Source organism: Lemur catta, chromosome 3 (genome assembly GCF_020740605.2).
Source record: "Lemur catta isolate mLemCat1 chromosome 3, mLemCat1.pri, whole genome shotgun sequence".
Classification (NCBI taxonomy): domain Eukaryota; kingdom Metazoa; phylum Chordata; class Mammalia; order Primates; family Lemuridae; genus Lemur; species Lemur catta.
The window spans coordinates 40739367-40753216 of NC_059130.1; the positions used below are offsets into that span (position 1 = coordinate 40739367).

Below are 13850 nucleotides of genomic sequence, written 5' to 3' on the forward strand. Positions count from 1 at the left end.
CCCAACCCTTCTTTATCAAAGTAGGTTACAAATGATTAAAAATCTTACATGCTTACAGGGTGTTTGCCGACCTTCGGGTACTATACAACTACCAACTAAAGCCTGTGAAGACCAAAAGCCCAGCTAAGCTTGCATATAATATCATAACTGTTGTAGTAGGCTAAGAAATAACACTAGTATGCTTTACATAGCTTATATTAATACATTTTATCTTTTTAAATCCTGTTTTTACACTTAAACTTCTAATTCCTAGTGTGACTAAACTAGACTTATAAGAAAGAAGAATTTTTACCTAAAAGTATAATAACATGAAACTGTCCAGACTATATTAAGCTTATAATCATGTACATAAGTTTATACTTTTGATTACTTCTGCTTTTTAAGACAGCTATATTTTATATATATTTATACTGCTATTAAAAATATATACTTCTCATCCAGCAACTTTCCTATTCCTGCTAAAATTGTCAAAACATTTTGATGGCAATATAACATGTACATATGTGTAATATTGCTTATTTCTTCAAAAGAGTAAAGTAAATAAATATAGCCACCAAAGGAACTAAAAACAATAAAATAAACAAATATAAACACCTAAGGAATTTTACAAACTAATTTCTGAAATATTTTACTGTCTAAAAATATAATTATGTGACATAATAGCTTTAGTTTATCATTTCTCTCATCATCTTGCAGGAGCCTCAAACATCATACACAGAAAGATAGCTTATGAATTGAGGAATTAGTTACTGTAAAAACTCATTTATATGCACTCTTGGAATATAATTGCATTAATATTAAAAATACCTGATTCTAAATTCATTTATTTAACCTTAAAAGTCCTTTATATTTGTAATACATTATTACACAGATATAGGCTTATTGTGAATTTAAATTATGTAAACTTAATCACCTCATTTTACTTTGTAGAAATTACATATGCTTTAATATTTTCATTCCTCACAAATAATAAAATTATAATTAAAATATTCTTTACTAAAAATTTAAATGGAACTTTTGGGTCAGTATTTCCTATTGGCTTAATGTAATAGGAAAAAAGAAAATGAAGAAAACTGTAACCATTTTAAGCAGAAACCATTTTCTATTTTGATGTAGGTATGAAAGATAGAAGTCACTCTACCTCACAAAGCAGTAAGTCAATGATGTGGAATACCATGCAGAGGGGGAACTTGGCAGTAAAAAGGGTGAGAAACCACTGGGATGCATACATATGAGCCTCCAGGTTCAGGTCACAGAAATGGCTGTGCAGTTCTGGTAGCTGCTCCTAAAAATCAAAGTGGAAGATTTAGGAAGAAGCTTTGCCACAACTATGATTTATAACAAGTTTTCTATGATCACTTTAACTTTATTCCAGCCGTGGCTGCATTTTATGTAACTACACAAAAGTGATTATAGGAGATGGGAATTCGAGATATGACAGATCATTGAGATAAATAAAAATACATTTGTTATAAACAACTAACAAAGATCATCTCTTGCTCACTTGACTGTTATTTCTTGGAAAATGCTCATTCTGACAGAGCACCTACAGGCGAATGAATATCTTGACTCCAGGGTCAAGTCACAGTATCACCATTCAGAGTTCAACTTTTAACTACCTGGGAAAAAAATGTTTATTTCTTTGGAAACGAACTAATATCAACATCTTCTGGGGTCCATAATATTATATTGGTATATTATTTGAGCAACTGGAAAACCCCAGAGCATAAACAAACATTTAAAACCCTATCTTAAACATATTAAGAATGGCAAAGTAAAGAAATTGTGCAAAGGTATGATGTATAAAATTGGAAATCTCCTAACAATGTCTTTATGCTAGCTTTATTTTTTTCCTCAACTTCAACAAGCAAATGCCTTTCAAAAGCATGGAAGACGCAGTACAAAGTATTAGCATAGCTATTCCCATAACTGAAAGACAAAAGCAAAGATATGTAAAACCCCACCTTCATTTTGTTTTCATAAACAGATCACAAAAACAAAAATAACAAACAAACAAACAAACAAAAAAAACAAAACAAAAAACCCATTTCTTGCTCTAGATGCTGTCTTTGAAAAACACCCAATGTGGCTATCAGGAACTTTAAATGGGTGTCCAACAGTCATCCAGTTAACAGAAAAAAAAGTGCTAATAGAAAAATGAGGTTGAATTTCCTCATAGTACCACAGATTTGTTCTTCACTTATCAGGTATACTTACTTGATTCTCAAAGTTCTTAGGAATATTGACCTTTGAAAAAAAATGAACTTTTGTAAAGGAAAGGTAAAATGTAAGTAATTCCAACTATTTTCTTGGTGGAATTAAATCTCTAACAAAGAGCCTCTTACTTTTAATGCCCATAGTTACCAGATTCTTCTACAGTCTTTTTCCCCCTCAGTGCCCATTTGTCATTGTCCTTATGGCTAATTTTATATCCTTCCCTCCATTTCCTCTTCATTTTAAAGGTCTTCTATCCTTCTACATTCCCTTCTCCCAGTAAAGCTTGTGCTTAACCTCACTGCAAACTGTCAGTCTTCTATTCCCTGTTCTCATCTTTCAGTATCCTATTGACTTCACTTCCCTTTTTAGAAATCTGTGGATCTCTTGACAGGTCAGGCCAATGAGCTGCTACCAGCTTCTTCCACTCTCACATCCCACTAACCTTCTTCACCAACCATTTTGCCTTTCTCCAATATGGAATCAATCCATCCATGTATTTCCTTCACATTTCCCTTGGGTTCCCACCACTCCTTTTAGAGAAAGCCATATAAATATAATGAATAGACCCATTATAAATTTAAGATTTCCAACTTCAGGTGGAACCTCAAAGCCATTCAATAATCCCTTTTGCCAGCTCTAATCATTGTGTCCTTGCTCACAATCTTTTTTTTATTATGTAACATTTGAAATATACAAAAGAATGTATGCTTCTCACACATACACACTTACAAATATATATTATGAAGTATCAAAGCAATATTGAAATTAGAAAATTATATGGAAAAAATTTAAAATATGTCCCTATATTATAGTATTTTAGGGGTTTTTTACTCCCTTTCTGTCTTTTCTAAGTGTTCTATGTAGACCCGGATAAGGTCGTGGTGCCAATTATTCTATGTAGACCCAGAGAAGGTAGTGTATGGAGAATACACTAATACCTAATATTTCAATTTTTATTCTTTAAATATTTTCATCCCTCTACAAATGATACTTGGCAATCTCTTCATTGACTTAACTCCTAACTTCAAAGTCTATTAAAGTTGAATATTTAAAATGAGAGACTATTTTTAAAAAAGTCAAATAGCTAAATATATTATTATAGTTAGACTAATGTAGATATTAGAAGCCAAATTCATTCACATTTACATTTTCTGTAGTATTTTGTTAAACTTTTATATTAATAACTCGTGATTGCTTACCAACTCTATTAGGCTTTTTCTACAACTCAACAAATCCCTGATTGATAAAAGCTCCTAATTTCACTTACCTGCATTAGTCTTTCCAACTGATAGAATTTGCAATGAAGATCTTCAAAGTTGTTTTTGTAGAGGTCTCGCAAACCATAGTCATACATGATTTTCACCAAAACACAGAATGCTTGTTCCTCTGGCATCTACAGGAAAATATAGACATATAAAACATGATCAAGTGGCATCTGACCAGAATGTCAGAAAAGTTCCTTCATGCTATTAGTCCTCTGCATAAACAGTTAAAAGCCTGTAGTAAATGATGTCCTTGGAACTAGGCTTGGAGAGTAACATGGGTAAAATTTATGTGCAAAACTTCTAGTTTCTTCACTTGAGATGAATTGCCCTCTTTTGTTAATTTTAATCATGCTGTCATTCATTCCTCAGGCCATCTTTAAAACATAGGCAACGCAGTCACGTGATTAAGAAATAAAAATAATATAAAAGGATATAAAGGTAAAAGTCTCCCTCCTTCCTATCCTTATATACAATGGTCCCTGGTTTCTGCCCCCACCAACCTCATAACTACTCTTAATAATTTCATTCTGCATCCTGCCAGTGTTTCTCTATGCAAATAAAATAATTACATGTCTTATTTTATTTTACCCATATCCTACATAAAAGATAACATTCTATATACATAGTTACGCATCTTGATTTTTTCCCTTTACAATATAAGTTGTAAATATTTCTACCTCACTATATAAAGAATTGCCTCTTTATTTTTTAAAAATAGCTACAAAGTATCCTATTATGTAGAGGTACCATATTTCATTTAACCTTGTATCCATCAGTAGTTTCCTATTAGTGCATACTTGAGATGTTTCTAATTTTTTGTCACCAACAGCTGCAATAGAAAACCCTGTATATGCATCATTTTTTTTTCACATATGCAGGAAAGGGATTGGGGTTGGGGACATTCCCAAAAGAGGGATTGCTGGGCCACAGGATAAATGCATTTTTAATTTTGATAGATAGTGTAATACTGTCCTCTCAGAGTGTTCTTGATGTTGCTATTTTTTTTTTTATGAAAAAAAAGTTTCAGGAAAATGAACAATAAAATCTGATATATTAACCCTTTCAGAGGTATTTTTTATCTGAACAGGAAATAAAAGTCTGAAGTCAAAGGGAGGAATCTCTAAATTGTGGTATCAATAAACTGAAAGAATATGGAAAGGGACATATCCAATATCGAAGAATTATACCAAGCAAACAGAAAAGGCTGTTACACTTACTCAATGTCCTAGGATGTAACTATTATGTAAATATTTACTTTAAATGACACTTTCTTGAAAATATGAATTTGGCTGATTGTGATATTCCATACCTTTGTTAGACTAACTTCATGCCTGAATAACTGAATCAAGTAGGGTTCTATTTGTCCACTTAGAAATGTAATTGTTTAAGTTTTTATACAAATCGGCCACTTCAATTATCTACTTATAAACTATGAGATACCTAAATTAGTTAAATAAAATCTCCTAAAGTTAAATACACTTTACTGTTGTCATTTTGATTCTCTAAATATCTCCTTATTTCATTTTCAACTATAATTGTTTGAGGACTTTTCAAAGTTTTTGGCCTTTGACCTAAGCTGTTCAAGTCAGCAAATATTTTTCACATTCTATTCAATTATTTAGAATAACAAGTACACTATATTCATTACTCCGTTAGCAAATGTGTCATTGATACCTCAAGTGACACTAACTGGTATAATACATGTATGTCCTATAATACTTCTCTTACCACCAAGTTCTAAGTCTCTTTATCTTAGTCTCAGATCTCTACTCAAATGGTTATACAAAAGAACTACATGTAAGATAAATGTAGCCTATCCTAGAGAAAATAATTCACTTAAATCTCTCTCTTTCTAAGTAAATGACAATTAGTTGAATATTTTACCATCTGGTAATCTTATAAAGGGAAGAAGCCTTTATCTCCTCAAATGTGGTAAAATCATTAAAGCAAATAAAAGGCTTAAATATCTTTTGGCATTCACACACTCAGTCACTGATCACATGAGAAACAGACACTGTCCTAGGCTTTGGGGATACAGAGGTAAAGGTACAGTGCCTTCCCAAAGGATGAGTAAACAGGCAACTCTACTTGAGTTTGATAAGGACACAGAGGTCCTGGGGTAGGGAAAGCTAGGTGTGTGGATGAGAAGGCAGACATCACTACAGCTAGAGTGCAAAGAGAGCAATGGCTGCATAAAGATCAGGACAATGATAGGGCAAAGACAAATGGACACAAATTTCTGCTTGTTTTAGGTACGCAGCTTAAATATCATTTCTCTCCCCTACTTTACCTCACTCTACCGACACACAGGAAATAATATATTTAATAAGAGTTCTCCAAAAACAACACCATTTAAAAGTTTGAACTTGATCCCCAGAAAATAAAAACTTGTGAATATTATAACTGACAATCCCAGCCCATAATCTTTATTTTTACAAAACACATCTATATTTGGGGGAGAGAAGTAGTCTTGGAGTTAGTATCTTCTTTGTTTAGCTTTGGCTCTATAGCCAAGTTTTAAATTTTCAGTTAGTTTATGTGCCACATGGAAAGAGCAGACTAAACCTATAAAATACCAGTCCAGCTGGGGTAAAATCAATACTATCTGTGAAGATTAAGATCACCTATAATAGGCTGTCATAGGATCTTAGATATTATCTCATCACAAAACTAACTAAAATGAACCCCTGTGAGTATAGAAAAAGATTGCTAATAAAATGAGTGAGAAATTTATGGAAAATATGTACAATCCTATAGAAAGTAGAAATGCAACCTTCTCTTTCCAGCTTAAAGATTAATGGGATCTATTTAGCATGTATACTTACGCTTCCCTTGGTGTTTCTCTTTCTTCAATTAATGTATTCATTTATTCATTATTAGTAGCAACAATCAGAGTAAGCACAAAAAATTTAGCAAAAATATCAAAGATTTTAAAAATAAAAACAAGTATCTAAAAATGTACAAAATATGGCTAAACAGCAAATACTGATTGACATTTACACTGCAAAGAATACAGATAATTCACATAGTGAGTTTTAACAGTATTTTGCTTATGAAGGATAAGACAATACATGTTTAAGGAAGGTATTATACCTCAGTGCAGTGGCAATATCAGGAAGTAAAGGCTGAGCCTAGATTTCTAGTACAGTGTAACATAAGATGTATGGTAAGAAAACATATTTTAAAAATTTTAAAAAATATTAACTTACTAGTGGCTATCAATGATGGCAGAAAAATTTATTGACAATAATGAATTATTAGCTTTGTTGATACAAATAAACATAATATCAATCATTCCAAATAAGTTGAGTAATAGAAGCCCTGCTATAGCAATAGCCATGTTTGGTCACTGTCCATAACTCAGAGAGCACTAGAAAATCAATGCACTGGAGCTGTGAAGTAACTCACAGCAGTGGTGCAGTGGCAGTACACCCTTATATACTATTTCTGTCACACAAAGGAGATGATGTCAATAGTCTAAGAGTATAGATAACAGTAAAAAGTGGTAAAATAGAGTGTTTATTACTTTTGTTTTTAATATAAGTTATTTAACCATAAGTTTATATCATTTAATTTTTAACAATTGCTGTGATTAACAACTGGTTCACAAAATTCCTGAAAATAACAACTGGCTCTCACAAGCTGGGATGGTCTGGCTCCAGCATAGCATGGATAGAGATCATAATGAAGAGCTGGGACTATACTGTAACTGCAATAAGAAATCACTGAACAATTTTGAGTAGGGGATCTGCTTTTTATTTTTAGTAAGGTCTTAGGTGCTATATGGAAAATAGAGTACAGGGAAAGAAGGATTATAAATACAGTCGGCTCTCTGTATCCACATGTGTGGATTCAACCAAACAAGAATGAAAAATATTTGAAAAAGCAGCCCAGTAAAATAACAACAATAAAAAACAATACAAATAAAACAGTATAACAACTATTTACATAGCATTTACATTCTATTAGGTGTTATAAGTAATCTAGAGACGATTCAAAACATATGAGAGGATATATGTAGGTTATATGCAAATGCTATAGCCACTTTATATGAGGACTTGAGTACCCTGAATTTTGGTATCTGCAAGGTCCTCCATCAGTCCCCTATACTGAGGAACAACCAAAGGTTGGTTTACTAAAGATCAGTCACTTTTCTTTTGTATGAAAGCATAATCTATAAGAACCTTTATCTATTCAACTGTATTCCCCTAAAAAATTTGCCCAGAAATAGATCATGAATATAGAAAAGGTGCTGCAGTGAAAACATGATTTTGGAATTAAACCAATAGATGTGAGCCCCAGACAAGCTTGTAGTTACTAGCTGGGGGACCTTGAGCAGGTAACCTCTCAATGCCTGAGATATTTTACTTCTAAAAAGTTAGCGATAAGAACACCTGTGTCATAGGGATGCTGTAAGGATTAAACTAAATATATGTGAGAAACAACATGTGCACATTTTTGATGATCAATAAATATAAATTTCCCTTCTCTTTTCCTCCTTGAAGACAGAGACTATGTCTTACACATCAACAACTACCATATTGCTTTATACAACAGTACTCAAAATAATAAAAAAAATGCGAATCAAAATTATGTTCTTTCTATTGTTAAAATGCTTTATTAGAACATAAGCTGTTCAGAAGAAGTAGCAAAAATGTATTGCTTTTCATATAAATGGCAGAATTTCTTGGGTATCATAGGGAATAATCTTTCTATCCTCCTCCCTACCCTTTTTATAACTCAAAGAGTGACAAGCTGTACTTTCCAAATTCTCCTTGTAGTTAAGACCTACAAGCCCAGGGTGGATTACGGGTTGGGATATACTCTATAGCACAGCTCTGTCTTCAAATTCTTACTGATCTTTTAAGATCGATCATAAATGGTGCTTTGATATTCCCTCAAATGTGATATGCTCTTTCCTTTCTCTGAATACCAAAGCCTTTTGTTTTGCACATTATATTTACTGTGTGCCCTTAATCTCTGGATACTGTTTTAATTTTCTATTCCCTAATAGTCCTTAGCATAGACCCTTCAATAAATATCATGTGTTAACTTTTTGTTTAAGATAACATTAGCAAAACTCTGAATATATCTGCCTTTATCAATGAAGTCATGCCATGTGAGCAGGGCAAACTGTTGGTAGTTGCCAAGGTAAGAGCCAACAAAAATGTAGAAGGAAGGGATTAGTATGGAAGTTGGAAGCAAAGAGAAGCCAAATGAAACTATATTAGCACTTAATTTCTTATAATATTATTATAAATGTTAAATATAAGAAACTTTTATATTATTTATATTTTATAATGGCTATAAAGTTTGTCCCTCAATTGGCATAAAGAAAATCAACCAAGATCTGAGATTCAATACCTGGTTGTAATATTAAACTTCACCATACTATATGCAGTTCCCCCACTATATAGTATTGTGGCATCTGCCTACTTAAAAAAAAAAAATTAAAATGACTATTAAACTTATGGCAATTATTAATGTTTCATTGAAGGAGATAATCTAATTCATCACTGATATGCAATTGGTCTAAAGTACAATATAAATAAATAATTGAACAATGTATCTTTACATAAAATATTAAGATGTTGGAACATGGTGGGTTTCTAATATTAAATATCCATCCTTGTTGTGTATAAGAACTTTATCATGGAATCAGTGTTATTTAATTGGGGAGAGAAGGAGACACACATTAAAATCTTAAAATTTAAGATATCAAAATATTATCTATGGCTCTATAAAATATAAAACAAAATACCTGCCTCATATGCACAATCTGAGAATCAAGCATGATGTAATCACTGTTTAGTAACAAACACTGATAAACCATCTGCCATCTGTGCTAATGGAGACAACCCCTGAATGGAGACAGTCTCCAAGCCTCACTGCTTCTCTCAACAATAAACCATAAAAAAAACAGTTGTAAGCCCTTTAAAAATCCTTAAGATGCACCCGAAGTAATATATAAGACATATTTTAAGTAAAATTGTATTTTGACAATTAAAAATAATCCTCACATTTAGTACAAAACTAAATGTCCTATTTCATATGATTGTGTTTCCCATCATTTTGCAATGATCCACCTTCTACTATGAAGGCAATTCTCAATTTTCTTCAACAAAGATGGATGCTAGTGACTATTTTGAAAATCAAAAGCTCACGAGTCTTCATGTTTTGATTATACATTAAAAAGCAAATAGAATGAAAACTTCTCATCATTTGTTTATTTTCTCTTTAAGTCAAATAGCTGCTAAGGTATATTTAAATTTAAAGTTTATTTATGAGCTATGAAACTCCATCATTGTATAATACATTAGTTTCCTATGTGTAATCAATTTAACTTGGTGGGACCAGGGCTCAAAAGAAAATTGGCTAGGCAAATAATTATTAATTTTAGAAATAACAATAACAGCTATCATTATTAAACATATTCATTTATGACCCCATTTGATTCTCACAAAAATCCTCTAAGGTAGGTATTATTTTACATTTTAAATATAAGACTAGTGAAGTTCAGTGAACTTAAATGATTTGCCAGTAATTATAGGTCTATTAAGTAAAGCCTGAATTTAATTTCATGACTACACTCTTTTTGTATCAGGTATGAAATAAATCAGAGTCTTCACAAAGATGATAATATTATTTCTACTTTATAAATGAAAAAACTAAAGCTCAGTTTAAGAAACTTGCCCAAGGTCATGTAACTTGAAAAATATTAAACCACAATTCAAATTCATAGTTGTGCTTTTTACTATCCTTTGAAAGAGCTTCTAAAGTACAGAGAAACGTAAGATAGTAGCTAAACAGGAGGATTAAGACAGGATTTTTTTTTTTAAGGCAAAATGTCTTAAGAATATTACAGGACACAGAGAAATGTTGGGAAATGGCTCAAAAGCACTTGATGCAAGAATTATCTCAATAGGAAAATGAATGCTTCTTTCTCTTGAACAATAAGGAAAAGTGATTCGGAAGTATAAAAGGACTTATTAAAAAACACACTAAAACTCTTGTAGTAAGTACATCATCCAACAGGAAGAAAAAGAAGGGGAATGGGTTTTTGTTGTTGTTGTTGTTGTTAATTCAAGAGCTATAGCAAAAGATAGTCTCTCTTCAATAAAGTTATAAAACTGAAAGGATATGAATCCCAGCCAGCCAGCAGCCATTGTGCCCACTTTATGGCCTGTCCATATGACTAAGGCAATACAACTCACGAAGAACAGAGATACAAACATAGATTCTTGATGATAAAATATGAACTCTGGAATCCAACCATGTGAAAATCATCTCTGTCCTAGATTTCCCAGTTACATGAGCCAATAAATTTCCTTTTTAATTTAAGCTACTTTGAGTTAGAGTTCTGTCACATGTAGCAGAAAGAGTCCCTGAATAATATAATGTCACAGATACTTTTACTTAGGTATATACATATAAAGATGTTTGGAAGCCTCTATCTTGTCACCTTGTAGTCTGTGGAATCTTTATTTTCAAGAAAACTAGTAAGTAGCTCTGCTTCTCATTTCTTACACCCACTGGCTAAATCTTATCCTAAACCTGTCTTTTTTGAGAGATATATTAAAGGATTTATAGTTTTAAAATATTTTTATTCTAACACACAATACACAGAAAAATGCATAAAAGTTAAATGTACACATTAATGAGTAATTAATTATAAAATAAAAAAAAAAGAATTACAAAGGACTCACGTAACCACCACCCAGGTTAAGAAAGAGAATAATGTCAATACCCTGAAGGTCCCTTTGTGTCTCTTTTCAGTCATAACCCCAAATTTCTCCCTAGAGAAATCACTATCCTGACCTTAACAGTTATCACCTCATTGGTGTTCTTTATAGTTTTTGCATCTATGTAGCATCCTAAAAATAGAGTTTCTTTTTGCCTATACAAAGTGAAATCATACCAAATGTAATCTTGTACTTTGCTTTTTTTTACTAAATCTTATTTTTATGTAATTCATTCGTATTAACCAGTGTAGTGTAAAACATTCATTTCATTTCACTAGCATTTGTACTATATGAACATACCACAACTTAGCCATTTTAATGTCCAATTACAATTCTAATATTAGACATTTTAATAGTGGACGTTTGAGTTGTTTCAATGTTTTGACTATTATAAACACTGACCCCCCGGACAATTGTAATACATGTATTTTGGTGAACATGTGCATAAATTTGACCAAGGTATACACCTAGGACTGGAATTTCTGGGTATGCATACCTTTATCAGATAAACCCAAACTGATTTCTAAAGGAGTTGTGCCTAGTCATAGTTTTCTAGAAAATTCAATAGCTTTTTCTTTTTGAAACAGAGTCTCGCTCTATTGCCCAAGCTAGAGTACCATGGCATCAGCCTAGCTCACAGCAACCTCAAACTCCTAAGCTCAAGCAATCTTCCTGCCTCAGCCTCCTGAGTAGCACCACCATGCCTGGCTAATTTTTTCTAGTTTTAATAGTTTCTGGCTAATTATTTCTATTTTTAGTAGAGACGGGGTCTCACTCTTGCTCAGGCTGGTCTCGAACTCCTGACCTCAAGAATCCACCTGCCTCGGCCTCCCAGAATGCTAGGATTACAGGTGTGAGCCACCATGCCTGGCCAAGAAAATTAAATAGTTTTAAACATTCTAGATTATTCAAACATAATCCTTTCTGCAGTGCTAAAGCTTCTACACAGGCCAATATTAGTGTGTGTGTGTGTGTGTGTGTGTGTGTGTGTGTGTGTTTGTGTATATATATATATATATATATAAAATAATTTGACCTTAAAAATGAGCATAATCTTCTGAATGTCTAAAAAGGTACATGTTCAATAAAAAAACTTAAAACTACCTGACAATAAATATGGTAGAAAAATATATCGGGTTAAAAATTATCTAAAATATTTTATATGATTTTTAAAATAAGTGATATATATATATAATAGGATATTATTTATCAAATCTCCAATTAAGTAAAGACTAATATTATAATGACAATATTGAGAATTATTGCATATTTAATTTCAAAGGCAACTGAATATTATTAGGGTTGCAAGTAATCTGTACTATAACATTTATTCTCCAACTGTAAATTATTAACTTCTAATTTCATAAATGGATATAACTGTATCTACTGTGATAAGCAATTAATTCTTCCATTGCTTAAACTATTACATGTTACAAAGCTATTGTCAAAGCATCTAGGAATCTCCAAGCACAAGGAGAGGCTAATTATTTCTTAAAACTACTTAGACATTGCAAAACCTAAAAATTTAAAACTTTGTTTTCAAACATGCTTTCATTTTTAGTTTTTCTCTTCTCTTAGGCAATGACTGTGAAATATAAATGACCATGGGTGAGGGAAGGACAGCATCCCAAAATGCAGCAGCCTCTGACAATGATTAATATGGAGCTGCCAAAGGATGTCTGGCAGCAAAAAGAAGCAATAGCTTATGTAACTGATAAAAAATTAGTCAGTAAGACCCTAATAATGTATCTCCCTGGAACCTGAGACAGTGTCTTTGATGAATTGTTTAAGCCAGCCTGTATTCTTCTACCTGTTTAAACTATGGAGGCAAAAATATGGTTAAAAAAAATCAGATAACTTCTGTTATTCAAATTGGTTGATGGATAGGTTCGTCAGTTAATGGAATATGCTGATTAACAGAATTATCACATATACAGCTAATTAAGAACTAAAATAGAATATGTTTTTCATTAACACTATATTGAATGTCAGTTAATTTTTCCTTAAGGATTCTGAAAGCATTTCTATATTTCAAGGTATCTTTATAAGCCATGGAAACACTGCATAATTCTATTAATATAAAAAGTGTGAGAGACTGGACTGAATTTCTGTCCACCTTGTGACATCCTTTGGAATCTATTTTATTGAATAAGTTAACAAAGGCTGACTTGCCATGTGGTCCATGTGGTAGAGCAAATAATGTAGAAAAAATTTCTGGGTATTTGGCCTTTCTAGTTATTTGAATCAATCTCGCTCTCTCTCTGGGAGTGTGGGTAGGGAGGGTGTTTCCAAATAATTGTGAACTTACAATTAAACTAAACTTCTGTTAAATCTCAGAACATATTTCTCAGAGAGATATTCTCACTGAACTTTCATCAATATATTATAATATGTTAAATAGGACTACAGGTAAAAATTGCTAAACTGTGGTATATTCAAAGATTACTTTGTTCAAAACAAAGCTTCACCACCTATGGCTTGAATATCACCTTCTCATCAAAGTGATTATAAAGGCTTCCTTTAGAGAGCTGGCTCAAAACCTTGATGAACACACCCATATCACTGCTCATGATGGCCAGCCTCTTGAATTAGGCACCTGCTATTCTAGATACCAGCTGAATTTAGT

At 32.2% G+C, this 13850-nt stretch overlaps 1 protein-coding gene across 3 annotated transcripts in view; it reads right to left on the reverse strand.

The window, feature by feature from the left end:
* The window catches only part of RABGAP1L (RAB GTPase activating protein 1 like), a 646139-nt gene that overhangs the window by 186357 nt on the left and 445932 nt on the right, over positions 1–13850 (reverse strand). For all 3 annotated transcript variants that reach the window (XM_045547315.1, XM_045547314.1, XM_045547317.1), the window contains 2 exons: positions 3485–3610; positions 1142–1285 (listed from right to left, as the gene is read on the reverse strand). In XM_045547315.1, coding sequence (XP_045403271.1) covers positions 1142–1285; positions 3485–3610 — 270 coding nt within the window. The remainder of the gene's footprint in view (positions 1–1141; positions 1286–3484; positions 3611–13850) is intronic.